This window comes from Staurois parvus, unplaced genomic scaffold (assembly GCF_062004578.1).
Source record: "Staurois parvus isolate SC_StPar_1 unplaced genomic scaffold, SC_StPar_1.0 ptg000136l, whole genome shotgun sequence".
NCBI classification, from domain to species: Eukaryota; Metazoa; Chordata; class Amphibia; order Anura; family Ranidae; genus Staurois; species Staurois parvus.
Window position 1 is genome coordinate 5,600,913 of NW_028317932.1, and position 14,874 is coordinate 5,615,786.

General features: G+C 39.4%; 1 protein-coding gene across 1 annotated transcript in view; it reads left to right on the top strand.

The window, feature by feature from the left end:
- Nucleotides 1-14,874, top strand: part of LOC149465923 (mitogen-activated protein kinase kinase kinase 3-like) — a 223,622-nt gene that overhangs the window by 170,632 nt on the left and 38,116 nt on the right. Inside the window, exon 5 of the mRNA XM_089673146.1 lies at nucleotides 5,117-5,216. Coding sequence (XP_089529272.1) covers nucleotides 5,117-5,216 — 100 coding nt within the window. The remainder of the gene's footprint in view (nucleotides 1-5,116; nucleotides 5,217-14,874) is intronic.

Here is a 14,874-nt window from a genome sequence, read left to right on the forward strand (position 1 = left end):
ACAATTGTAATGTGTTGTCCATGCAGTATATTACATATTATATATGGGGGGGGGGGGTGGAGGTGAGCGCGGCATGTGAGAGGACACAGTTTTCATTGCTCCCCGAGGTTGATCCTGTATTTGATCCTTTCCTCGGTCACGGAACTTCACCCTGCGGCTCCTGAGGTGCCCTGAGAGTGTTGAGAGCTTCCCTGTGCATGTTGCTTGGCTTTCTACTCGCTTCTACTTGGACAGTGGCATGAACGAGGAAGGAGGACGGAGCGGTCCCTGATTCCCAACATGGCGCCACTGCCAAACTGACGCTCCGTACTCCACATGGAGCCGCAAAATCTAAGGAGAAGGACTCTGTGAGTACCAGACCTAAAACCCCCAAACCCTCTGCTAAAGATGCTCCTAGGGACATGCTGTATTATACACAAAATCTCTACTTTCAGTAGGCACCATCGACGAGTACATGTGAGTTCCATACTGACATACAGGAGAAGAACGAGGGAGGCCAGCTACTGGGGGCTGATGCCATTATGGCAGATCAGGAAGATCAGTCACAGGATGAATTAGAGGAGAGCCCTTGACCAACAGCAACCCACTCTTCAGTAGACAAGTTAAAAGCCCACCTTGGAGGGGGGTTAACGAAGGAAGTGGCATTGATACGGCAGAACCATCAGAAGATCAGAGACCGCAACACTGTGACAGAGGGCCACATCAGCGACTTGGAAGACAAGCTTCCTCCACACGTACGTGATTCTCAGACAACTAAACAGCTGGCTTGGGAGAATAGCCTGCAGGCGAAGGACATGGAAAACTGTATGAGGCGCAACAACATCTGCGTAGTGGGTCTCCCAGGAAAAATTAGGGGTCAAGACCCCATTGATTTTGCTGGACTCTGGTTACTTGATACTTTTGGCAAGGATTCCTTTTAAACTCTCTTTTCGATGGAGCGAGCCCATCGAACCCCCACTAGATCCCTGCAGCCAGGCCGACCCTAGACCTATGTTGATATGCCTTCTCAATTACCGCTACAGGTCTGTCTTACGTTTGACCCTAGAACGTCGCAGCATTTATTACAATGAGGTCAGGGTCACATTCTATCCAGACTTTTCGGCTGAGGTTGAGCACAACAGAACAAAATTCTATGAGGTTTGGAAGAGACTGCAACGCCTGCTAGCCTCCTACGTCATGCTCTACCTGCTAAGGCTCCGTATAACATCGGGAGGGCAGTTTTCAACACTGCTGCAGAGGCCTCCACCTGGCTTGATGCACATGAGGAAGATTTTCGTCGCCGAAGCGGATGCAGACTGACTATCTACTTTCTAGCAACCCCACACCTTTTGCGTCCTTTGGAAGACATGGGATGCACCACTCCCCTTACATCTTTGGGGTACTTTTTCATATGGGAGACCGGGGAGGAATTGCTTTTTCTCCTCCTTAGCCATCAAGGGAAGGTCTTCGTTTGAACATGATCCAATACAACCTTAATTCTGACTGGACTTGGATACACTGTGCCTTTTTTACTTTTCTTTTGGTTTCTTTTTATCAGAAGACATGTTTCTGTGTGCTTGTTGCACCTGTGGTCTCCTATTTTGCTCTCACACCTGCACTTGCTGTGGGAAAACCAGTTTTTTTGGTGGTTCAGAACAGTGCTGTTGCACTATTGGTACTGTATAAATTTCATTAATGTCTCGGCTTTCCAGAATGTTGCTCCTTATACTGCACTGCAAGCTATGGCCTGGTTCCGGGTACTAGGTATTCCCTCTAGATCTGAATCAGGCCTCCTGCGGAGACAGTGGTTTGAACCTCTTTTGCTGACCCCATTACTCTTGCACTCCAAGGTGTTTTTTCTAACATGCAAGACCCAATATTTCTGGGTCACAACTTGTTTTGGTGCCTTATGACTGGAGTGCATATAGTTTTATGGAATGTAAGGGGCGTCCAAGATCCTTTGAAGAGGTCTATAATTGCTAATAACATTAGTAAGTATCAACCGGGTATCTATGGATTCCAAGAGACTCATCTTACCAAAGACACAACCTCCTGTCTAAAATATGCATGGGCTGGCTAGTCTTATCATTCAACTCACACCTCCTATTCTAGAGGGGTGAGTGTATTGATACACCGCTCACTAATGTTTAAAACTTGGTTCTCAAATAGATGATGTGGACAGATATGTATTTTTAAACTGTTAAATCTTTATGGTACAATGTGTGTTGGCAATGGTTTATGTTCCACCCGCTCTTTTCAAGTGAGGTATTGCAGTCCCTACTGACATGCCTTCTTGGTAAATCTGACATCCCTCTCTTACAACTAGGTAACTTCAATTGCTACTTGAATTTAGCCTTGGATAAACACCCCTCCCCCTCCATAAATACTAGCTCTAGAAATATGCTTCTCTATTGATTTTTGCAGGAGGTGGGTTGGATAGATTTCTGGTGCTTTAAGCACTCTCTAGAGAAACAATTCTTTCTATCCCGAGGTTCCTGACAAACTTAATGACTTTTGGCTTAGCCTATTCCCCTCCCATGTCTCCGTCATTCACTCTATTATGGAATTTATTGCATGCCCACTACCCTGATATATTACAAGCATGGGAAACGTTTAAATCATTCCTCAGGGGTATCTTTATTGCTCAAATTAACCCCCCTGGCGGTATTCCGAGTGTAGCTCGGGGTTAATTATCAGTACCAAAAGTGGTAACCCCGAGCTACACTCGGGATTACCCTGCAGCGTTGCTCCGGGATCCCTGTTTCACTTACCTTGTCCTGCGCTTCCATGATGTCCCCCCTGCAGCGTTCCCAGCCATCTCCTCCAGCCGATGCCAGGTTCCGGTCCCTGCGAGCGTCAGGATGTACGGGGTTGGAACCGGCGGGAAATTAAAAAATTTTAAAAAGTGACATTCCCGAAATACACTAGATTCACTTAGTAAAACATTACTGTTTCAAAGCATTTCACATACATTTTGTCCCGAGTGCTTTGTCCTGTGCCCTGCCTGCATTTTTACCTTTCTTTCTGCCTGGAAACTGAGAAAAGTCCATGGTGTCCAAAAAGCGTCCCTTTAGGTCAAAAGCGGTTTTAGACCAGCTAGAGAACAGCGATAGTAAATTAGAACTACTTGCAGAATTGAGTGATAATGATTCATGGGGAAGTGCGAACTTAGCGATATATTTAAACTTTCAGTGTTTTTGGTTTGATTATATTATTGAATTAAATTTATTATTATTATATTATTATTTTTTATGATTATTTATTATATTATAATTTATGATTTCGTATTTCAAATTTTATCCTACCCGTGATGTCTACTAGACTCTTGTTCGGACAGATTTCAGTAAGTTATTCCTAAACATTACAGGCCTACAATAAAAAAACTACATATTTCCATGCAAAATAATGTACCGCTTTGAACACAGAAATATTGACATAATCATACCGCTAAGGAGGTTAATAAGATGAAACATGCATCCAATGACTTGAGAGTGGACCTAGAGCAGCGGGTAAGCCAGTTGGAGAGACTGTATGTAGACTACCCCACTGACACTGCCAGGGACTCCTGGTTGTCTGCCCAGGATGCTTTAGACCGAGTGGTGTCATCCTTGGCAGATAAAAGGCAATTCTTCTCTAAGCTGGCGTTTTTATGAGGAGGGTGAACAGACTGGTAGGCTATTGGCTAAGATAGCAACGGCTTAGCAGCCAACAACAGTCATTGGCGCCTTGCGGGGTGGGGATGGCAGGCTTGTGACCACCCCAGATTCCATTAATGCGGAACTGGTCCTGTTCTATTCTTCTCTATACCAGTCAAAACAAACCTGCAGGCCTGAGGATATTTCTAAATATTTGCCCACTATTCGTTTACCAGTGTTGACACGGCAGTCTAGCCACATTCTGCTAGACTCTCCCCTGACATTGTTACATAGTTACATAGTTAATCTGGCTGAAAAAAGACAAAAGTCCATCCAGTTCAACCATAAAAAAAAAAAAATTATAATCCTATACCCACAGTTGATGCAGAGGAAGGCAAAAAAACCCAGCAAAGCACGATCCAATTTGCTCCTGCTGGGAATAAAATTTCTTCCTGATCCCCCGAGGGGCAATCGGATATTCCCTGGATCAGCTTTACCTATAAATGTTAGTATCCAGTTATACTGGAGGAACTGTAGCTGATGACAGCCGTCTTTCGTGTTTGCAAGGCGCGGGGTGACGATGATGATGGTCTGCCCGTTAAAGTATACGAGCAATATGGTGAGAGCATACTGCCTTTTTTGTTAAAGGTGCTAAAAGAGGCTAGAGACTTGGGTAAACTCCCTCCTATGATGAAAGCTAACATTGAAATCAGACAAGTATTCTACTGACCCGGGATCGTATAGGCCAATTTCTCTGTTACAATCTGACATAAATATTCTGGCAAAGATACTGGATCTCCATCTTAACGAGGTTATCTCTACGATTATACACAAACACCAATCTGGCTTTATGCCGCAGAAGTCAACGGCTGTTAACCTGCTGAGGTTGTTTCTCAACATCCAGGCTAGGGCTGACAACGTAGGGGAGAGGGCATTGCTGTCATTTCATAATATTATATATGGCTAGCTTTTGTGTAGTAACATGGATGGTTCCCACCTGTCAATCACTCCTTGTGAGTCAGGGGATTGTCTAATTAGTGTTGGATGGCTGTTGAAACAACAACATGGTTCTTCAATGGGCAGGGACCAAAACTGGATACTCACAGGTGTAGAGTTATACAAACTGGAGCACTCACAAACTGGTGCAGCTGTGTATGGTAGCCAATCAGCTTGTAAATTCAGCTTATTCAATTAAGCTTTGGCAATAAAACCTGAAAGCTGATTGGTTTCTTTGCAGAGCTGCACCAGATTGTGCACTCTCCAGTTTTAGTAAATAAACCCCAATGTAAAATATACAAATTTAAACTGTATATTAGACATTTGAATATCTACAAATCACAAATCTGGTGCTTGTATTAAGTGTAGTGCCAGCTAGGTACATAGGTTATGTATGATCAGCCTTATAGATCTTATAGATGATTAGTGAAATACAGTGCAGGTTGTACACACCATCATTTATGTTGATAATGTAACTGATTTTTGGCTTCCCCTCTTTTTTCCAGGATTATAGAATTCCGGAGGCCAGTAAAACTCAAGGATGTGCTGCAGAAAGTTACAGATGCCTTTGGGCAAACAATGGACTTGCACTATGCAAACAATGAGGTAATGTGTACTTTGCTCCATTGGAGACTCACATGTCAGATCAGTTCCTCGTGCGCAGTGTCTGCATGTCCTGGTCTGTGTCAGTGCAGCAGAACCATTGAAGAATGTGATCATTGCTATGAAGCTGCATGACAACAAATAAGTGACTTCTGAGAGTAAAAGTCTAACTCCATTTTAGTTTTAGATAATATGGGGGAAAATTAGGGCAGGCTTTAGTGCTGTCTGTTGTCCCAGTAAGATCATTTTCTATCACTTCCTGTTCCTATGACAAGAAATGAGAGGGTGCGAAGACACAAATAAATAAAAACGTCAGGTGGTTTTCTTGCAATCTGTGTCCACATTGGAAAGATCTCATCACTTTCTGCCCCTGTGACACTTTGTCACCATGACAGGAAGTGAGATGAATTTTGCCAAATGTGGAAATAGCAATAAAAGCCTTACAGGAGCTGCACTCTCTCCCTTTTTATCCAGGAGATCTATGGCCACACATACAGTTTAATTTAAAGACATCAGCACTGTAATAACAATACAAACAATAGTAATATTTGACAATCCAATATAAGCTTACTTAAAAAAATCTCCTTTCATGTTGAGTGCTGCCTGTGTGCTGACCATCTCTTTACACAACTTCCTGTATTCCCTGCATGCTTTGCAGCTTCTCCTCTGCTGTTTACTTTCAGTTCTAAGGACTACATATACCATGGTATCTTGCTGTCTGCAAGCAGTGATTCCTGTACTGACTCTGCATCCTGAAACTCCTCCTCTCAGCACCTCTGTAGTTCAGAAGGCAGGCTCTGTGAAATGTGTGACACAGCAGTGCCTATTTGCAGGTCATAGTGACTACGCGTCACAGAATTCGAGGAAGGAAGTGTGTGGGATCTTCACAAAAGAGATCAAAAATGTCAAGATTGTTCAGATTAATAGGAGCAGAATAGAAATAATTGAAATTCAATGTGGAAATGAATTTATGATTCTACATTTTGACCATAGATATGCTTTAAGCAAGAATGGGTAAGGATTACAAAAATTAGTGGAAGTAAAGTCTCAAAGTTTTTTTACCTTCATGCATTCTATGCATGAAGGTAAAAAACCTGTGTGCAGATTCCCCCCCCCCCCCCAGCCCCTTTAATACTTACCTGAGCCCCATCGCGTTCCAGTAATGTGTGCGATATCCTCTGCTCTTCAGTGTCTTTCCTCCTCATAGGCTGAGACAGCAGCAGGAGCCATTGTCAATCACAGCCAGTAAACCAATGAGGAGAGAGGGGGCAAGGCCAAGCCGCAGCTTGGTGCAGAGCAGCAGCTCTGGAGCGAGACTGCTTGGGTACCCCCATAGCAAGCTACTTGTTCTGGGGGCTTTTCACAGGAGGGAGGGGCCATAAGCACCAGCTGGGAACCTGAGAAGAGGAGGATCGGGGCTGCCAATTTGGACAGGATCGAGATGTGCCCTAGGGGTTTCTAAAGGGTGTTTACAACACCCCTTATAAATTCCCCAGATTAATTTTACTGTAGGTTTATTTATGAATGTGAGAGCTACATGGGTATCATTTTATGTTTAGACTTGATCAAGTTTATTTTTAAGAGTAATTGCAGCAGCTGATTGTGTTTTCAAAAATAAGAGTTAGAATGATTAGAGTGAAAACTGTTTATATTGCCAATATCTTGTGTGAGTGTGCAGCTCACCATAAGCATGGCCCACTATACCTCAGCAGCATAGGATAAAAGCTCTTAAAATGTGATCAGAAGCCCCAACAACATGCTGATTTTTAGTGCTTGTAGCAGGCTTCAGTATGGCATTACTAAGCTTTACTTAGCAATACTTGAAGCATGTTGAAAGTCAAAAAGTCAGAGACAGTCAGCACTCCATACTGGCACCGAAGTTTGCTTTAAAGGCTTCAACATAGCTGATTGATCTCATGCTTTCAAGGGTAGAAGAGAGATCTGGGGTCTTATAGACCACAGATGTCTACAAAAAGAGGAACTGTCATGCTTTATTGCTATCAGAAGTGATGTTTACATATCTTGTGACAGCAATAAAGGTGATTAAAAAATTAAAGGGACAGTGTAAAAATTAATTAAAAAAAGTATTAAAAGAAAAAAATGTAAGTGCCCCCATCCCCCCGTGCTTGTGCGCAGAAGCAAACACATACATAGGTTACACACACATACTGTATATAAATGGTGTTCACACCACACATAGCAGGTGTCATCTCAAACATTATAGTGAAAGCAATAATTCTAGTTCTGGACCTCTTTTTTAACTCTAAACTGGTAACCTGTAAATATTGTAAAAGCATTGCCTATGTAGATTTTTATATACTATATTTTTTCGCCATTCCGAGCATGCACAATTTTAAGGCAGGACATGTTAGGTATATATTTACTTGTTGTACCATCATCTTTTATATCTTACTTAGGTTATATATTGTGGGGTTTTTTGAATTATGATTTATTAAAGTGTACTTTTTCCATAAAATTCTAAACAAAGATGTGTGTGTATGTGTATCTATACAGTTAGGTCCATATTTATTTGGACACAGGCACAATTTTAGTTTTTTTCAGGTATTTTCCAAAACATATTCAAGCTATACAGTAGTTGGAGGAAGGGTTTAGAAATTAAAGCTCTTAAGAGTAGCCATACCCCCTTTTTCAAGGGACAAAAAGTTATAATTGGAAAATTGAATCAAAAGCTGTTTCATGGCCAGGTGTGGGCTACTTCTTCGTTATTTCTTCATCAGTTAAGCAGGTAAAGGGTCTGGAGTTGATTCTAAGTGTGGTATTTGTATTTGGAATCTATTGCTTTGAGCCTACATCAGGCGCTCAAAGGAGCTGTACATGCATCAGAGAGATAGCAGCAACATTAGGAGTGGCCAAATCAACAGTTTGGTACATTCTGAGGAAAGAAGAACGCACTGATGAGCTCAGCAACATAAAAAGGCATAGATGTCCAGTGAAGACAACAGTGGTAGATGATCGCAGGATCCTTTCTATGGTAAAGAAAAACCCATTTACAACATCCAGACAAGTGAAGGACACTCTCCAGGAGGTGGGAGTATCATTGGCAAAGTCTACAGAGTGTGCACCTTCAGCTCATATTCATTATATAACTATCGCTGGAATATGTTTTGGTAAATACCTGAAAAAAAAAAAATTGTGCCTGTGTCCAAATATATATGGACCTAACTGTATCTATACACAGTATATGTGTAATATATATATACACAGTACCTTGAAAAATTATTTATACCCTTTGAATTTTTCCACATTTTGTCATGTTACAACCAAAAACGTAAATGTATATTATTGGGATTTTATGTGGTAGACCAATACAAAATGGCACATAATTGTGAAGTGGAAGGAAAATGGTAAATGGTTTTCAAAATGTTTTACAAATAAATATCTGAAAAGTGTGGCGTACATTTGTATTCAGCCCCCTTTATTCTGATACCGCTAACTAAAATCTAGTGGAACCAATTGCCTTCAGAAATCCCCTAATTAGTAAATAGAGTCCACCTGTGTGTCATTTAATCTCAGTATAAATACAGCTGTTCTGTATTTATGACTAGAGATGAGCGAATTATTCAAAAATTCGATTCGGCTGATTCGCCGAATTTGAGGAAGAAATTTGATACGAATTTATTCGCTACGAATTTAACTTATAAAAAGGGTTTCTAGGCTTCAGAGAGCCTTTATATTAGTGCAGAACACTGTACCTTTAATTTAAATGCCCTTGGAGATGAGGAAGGAGAAGGAGAAGGAGAAGGAGAAGGATGAGAAGAAGGAGAAGGATGAGAAGAAGGAGAAGGAGAAGGATGAGAAGAAGGAGAAGGATGAGAAGCAGAAAGATGAGAAGAAGGAGAAGGATGAGAAGAAGGAGAAGGATGAGAAGAAGGAGAAGGAGAAGGATGAGAAGAAGGAGAAGGATGAGAAGAAGGAGAAGGATGAGAAGAAGGAGAAGGAGAAGGATGAGAAGAAGGAGAAGGATGAGAAGAAGGAGAAGGATGAGAAGAAGGATGAGAAGAAGGAGAAGGATGAGAAGAAGGATGAGAAGAAGGAGTAGGATGAGAAGAAGAAGGATGAGAAGAAGAAGAAGGATGAGAAGAAGGAGAAGGATGAGAAGAAGGAGAAGGATGAGAAGAAGAAGAAGGATGAGAAGAGGAAGAAGGATGAGAAGAAGGAGAAGGATGAGAAGAAGAAGAAGGATGAGAAGGAAGGAGAAGGATGAGAAGAAGAAGAAGGATGAGAAGAAGAAGAAGAAGGATGAGAAGAAGGAGAAGGATGAGAAGAAGAAGAAGGAGAATTCCAAGCCGGCAAAAAGTGTATCTGCAGAGCTCCTCTATTTCTTAGCGGAGCTCTGCAGATACACTTAGCGGAGCTCTGCAGATACACTTTTTGCCGGCTTGGAATTCTTCTTATTTTCATCCTACTTCTTCTTCTTCTTCATCCTCATCCTCTTCTTCTTCTTCTGAGGATGAGGATGAAGAAGAAGAGGAAGAAGAAGTAGGATGAGAATAAGAAGAATTCCAAGCCGGCAAAAAGTGTATCTGCAGAGCTCCGCTAAGTGTATCTGCAGAGCTCCGCTATTTCTGACAGTTCTCTGACATTCACTCCATACAGCGGTTGAAACATTGTATCTATTTGTTTCCATAAATGGAAACAAATAGATACAATGTTTCAACCGCTGTATGGAGTGAATGTCAGAAAACTGTCAGAAATAGCGGAGCTCTGCAGATACACTTAGCGGAGCTCTGCAGATACACTTTTTGCCGGCTTGGAATTCTTCTTATTTTCATCCTACTTCTTCTTCTTCTTCTTCTTCATCCTCATCCTCAGAAGAAGAAGAAGAGGATGAAGAAGAAGAAGAAGTAGGATGAAAATAAGAAGAATTCCAAGCCGGCAAAAACTGTATCTGCAGAGCTCCGCTAAGTGTATCTGCAGAGCTCCGCTATTTCTGACAGTTCTCTGACATTCACATTTACAGCGGTTGAAACATTGTATCTATTTGTTTCCATTTATGGAAACAAATAGATACAATGTTTCAACCGCTGTAAATGTGAATGTCAGAGAACTGTCAGAAATAGAGGAGCTCTGCAGATACACTTTTTGCCGGCTTGGAATTCTTCTTATTTTCATCTTACTTCTTCTTCTTCTTCTTCTTCTTCTTCTTCATCCTCATCCTCAGAAGAAGAAGAAGAATGAAAAGAAGAAGAAGAAGAATGAAAAGAAGAATGAAAAGAAGAAGAAGAATGAAAAGAAGAAGAAGAAGAATGAAAAGAAGAATGAGAAGAATGAAAAGATTCTTCTTCTTCTTCTTCTTCTTTTCATTCTTCTTTTCATTCTTCTTTTCATTCTTCTTCTTCTTCTTTTCATCTTTTCATTCTTCTCATTCTTCTTTTCATTCTTCTTCTCATTATTCTTTTCATTCTTCTTCTTCTTTTCATTATTCTTTTCATTCTTCTCATTCTTCTTTTCATTCTTCTTTTCATTCTTCTCATTCTTCTTTTCATTCTTCTTTTCATTCTTCTTCTCATTCTTCTTTTCATTCTTCTTCTTCTTCTTTTCATTCTTCTTTTCATTCTTCTCATTCTTCTTCTCATTCTTCTTTTCATTCTTCTTCTCATTCTTCTTTTCATTCTTCTTCTCATTCTTCTTTTCATTCTTCTTCTTCTTTTCATTCTTCTTTTCATTCTTCTCATTCTTCTTTTCATGAAGAATGAAAAGAAGAATGAGAAGAATGAAAAGAAGAAGAAGAAGAATGAGAAGAAGAATGAAAAGAAGAATGAGAAGAATGAAAAGAAGAAGGAAAAGAAGAATGAAAAGAAGAAGAAGAAGAATGAAAAGAAGAAGAAGAATGAAAAGAAGAAGAAGAATGAAAAGAAGAAGAAGAAGAATGAAAAGAAGAAGAAGAATGAAAAGAAGAATGAAAAGAAGAAGAAGAATGAAAAGAAGAAGAAGAAGAATGAAAAGAAGAAGAAGAATGAAAAGAAGAATGAAAAGAAGAAGAAGAATGAAAAGAAGAATGAAAAGAAGAATGAGAAGAATGAAAAGATTCTTCTTCTTCTTCTTTTCATTCTTCTTTTCATTCTGCTTCTTTTCATTCTTCTTCTTCTTCTTTTCATTCTTCTTTTCATTCTTCTCATTCTTCTTTTCATTCTTCTCATTCTTCTTCTCATTCTTCTTTTCATTCTTCTTCTCATTCTTCTTTTCATTCTTCTTCTTTTCATTCTTCTTTTCATTCTTCTTCTCATTCTTCTTTTCATTCTTCCTCTTCTTTTCATTCTTCTTTTCATTCTTCTTCTTTTCATTCTTCTTTTCATTCTTCTTCTCATTCTTCTTTTCATGAAGAAGAAAAGAAGAATGAGAAGAATGAAAAGAAGAAGAATGAAAAGAAGAATGAGAAGAAGAATGAAAAGAAGAATGAGAAGAATGAAAAGAAGAAGAAGAATGAAAAGAAGAAGAAGAATGAAAAGAATGAAAAGAAGAAGAATGAAAAGAAGAAGAAGAAGAATGAAAAGAAGAAGAATGAGAAGAATGAAAAGAAGAAGAAGAATGAAAAGAAGAATGAAAAGAAGAATGAAAAGAAGAAGAAGAAGAATGAAAAGAAGAAGAAGAATGAAAAGAAGAATGAAAAGAAGAATGAAAAGATTCTTCTTCTTCTTTTCATTCTTCTTTTCATTCTTCTTCTTCTTTTCATTCTTCTTTTCATTCTTCTCATTCTTCTTTTCATTCTTCTCATTCTTCTTCTCATTCTTCTTTTCATTCTTCTTCTCATTCTTCTTTTCATTCTTCTTCTTCTTTTCATTCTTCTTTTCATTCTTCTTCTCATTCTTCTTTTCATTCTTCTTCTTCTTTTCATTCTTCTTTTCATTCTTCTTCTTTTCATTCTTCTTCTTCTTCTTTTCATTCTTCTTTTCATTCTTCTCATTCTTCTTTTCATTCTTCTCATTCTTCTTCTCATTCTTCTTTTCATTCTTCTTCTCATTCTTCTTTTCATGAAGAAGAAAAGAAGAATGAGAAGAATGAAAAGAAGAAGAAGAATGAAAAGAAGAATGAGAAGAAGAATGAAAAGAAGAATGAAAAGAATAATGAGAAGAATGAAAAGAAGAATGAAAAGAAGAATGAAAGTGTATCTGCAGAGAGCTCCGCTATTTCTGACAGTTCTCTGACAGTTCCTTCACATTTACAGCGGTTGAAACATTGTATCTATTTCCGAATAAAAACATCTGTATCCTAAATGGAAACAAATAGATACAATGTTTCAACCGCTGTACATGTGAAGGAACTGTCAGAGAACTGTCAGAAATAGCGGAGCTCTCTGCAGGGACACTTTGGCCGGCTGATCGGGAAAAATCCGATTCGCGCACCCGAAGTATGCTAATATTCGGATTCGCCGCGAATCCAATTTTTCCTGAAATTCGAAACGAATTCCACTTCGCCTGGTTCGATTCGCTCATCTCTATTTATGACATATGTAATTTAACAAAATGTGGAAAATTTCAAGGGTATGAATACTTTTTCAAGACACTGTATGTGTGTGTATATATATATATATATATATATATATATATATATATGTATATGTGATATATATATATATATATTTATTTATTATTTTTTTTTTTTTTTTTTAAATGTTTGGGGGTTCTAAGTAATTTTCTAGCAAATAATTCAGATTTTTACAAAAACAGTGTCAGACAAAATGGGGTTTATTTACTAAAGCTGGAGAGTGCAAAATCAGGACCATGTCTGCGTAGAATCCAATCGGCTTCCAGGTTTTATAGACAAAGCTTAACTGAACAAGCTGAGGTTAGAAGCTGATTGTTTTCTATGCAGAAGTGAGCCTGATTTTGCACTCTCCAGATTTAGTAAATGAATCCCAAACTGTCAGAAAATGCCTGATCTTCAAGTGGTTAAACTAGGCATAGCATTGAGATTGTATAACACTGTTTCAGTTATATAAAATCACTTTAAAATGGGTTTTACAATATTCTTCCCAGTCTGAACACTCTCTGTGTGCAGCCCTGGTGTTTGAATTAGTCAGAGGTAGTTCATGAGACAATGGCCAGTTCCGTTTTCCCACTTACTTTTTTTATTTTGATTGGCTCAGTTTGATCAGAGCAGCACAGAGTAATCAGATTGCAAGCCAGGATTGCCTTAAAACCGACTTGTCCCTTAAACATGATGGAAACAGTCATTATTGGTCTCATATACAGTATCTGACTGTACAGCAGTCTGAGTGTCCTGTCATTACATATACATACATAAACATTTCATGGGACATTCAAGGTACTGAAGGTAAGTATGCCACCTTATTATTATTTATTATTTAAAGTACTTGTATAGCTCTACATATATATTGTACATTCACATCAGTCCCTAACCCTCAAAGGACGTACAATCTAAGGTCCCTAACTCACATTCACACATACACATACTAGGGCCAATTTAGACAGGAGCCAATTAACCTACCAGCATGTCTTTGGAGTGTGGGAGGAAACTGGAGTACCTGGAGGAAACCCACAGAGAGAACGTGCAAACTCCTGGCAGGTGCTGCCATGGTTGGGACTCAAACCAAGGACCCTTGTACTGCCAGGCAGAAGTGTTAACCATTTAGCCATATCTTTTGTCTGATACGTATCTCAGTTTTGCTGAGCAGCCAGGCCCATTTTCTCCCGGATATGTGTGCAGTGACAACCCCTGGACTATACAATGCCCTGTCTTGTACATATTGATACTGAGGGACCACCCACAGGTCAGAGCTTTGGGGAAAGAAGGACAATGCTGGAGCATGCCCAAACTGGGAATAGGGCAAGTAATACTGCTTGTATAAATAATGAACACTTAACCCTTGCAGTGCAGAGGGACCCCAGTGCAAGGGTGTTTTTGTGTTCCAGACCAGAGTTCAGTTTTAAAAGAGGCCAAACTTATGTAAGACTAGAAAATATCTTTACATATATACAACAGTGAAGACACCTCCTAGCTCATACATCACCATGTCTCGTGGTTGCCATGATTTTATAAATGCAAAATCATCATGGCGTTATTAGTACATAACTACATGATTTTCAAACCATAGAAAGACAACAGTGGTGAGACTTGATGAGCAGCCACTCTACACATATCACTGAAGCAGCACTCAACATGTATTAATAATGCCATGATGATTTTGTATTTATAAAATCATGGCAGCCACAACATGGTGGTGTATGAGCTAGGTGTCTTCATTGTCATACATGTATGTATGTGTGTATATATATATATATATATATATATATATATATATATATATAATGATATTTTCTAGTCTAATATGAGTTTGGCCTCTTGTGAATGTTATTTAAATAAATGTGTTAGTGACCTTCTGTCCCTGAAAGTCCCATTTAGCATACACTTTAGCAAACCCTGTGGCAGCAAGGGTTTTACACACAACTGCTGGAAATGTGTGTATATCTGACAAATCAACTACCACCTGTGAGATGGAAGCTCCCTGATTGCTTCCACGCAGTAATGATTACCCATCTCACACGTTTCCTAGGCTCCGTGCACTCATCAGCAGACTCAGGACGAGCATGGAGGGTGCCCCCCGGGTAGAGAGGAGGGAGGCCAGTGAACTTATAAAATTTCACTTTCTGGTCCTTGTGTTACGTGGTCTGCATTCCAT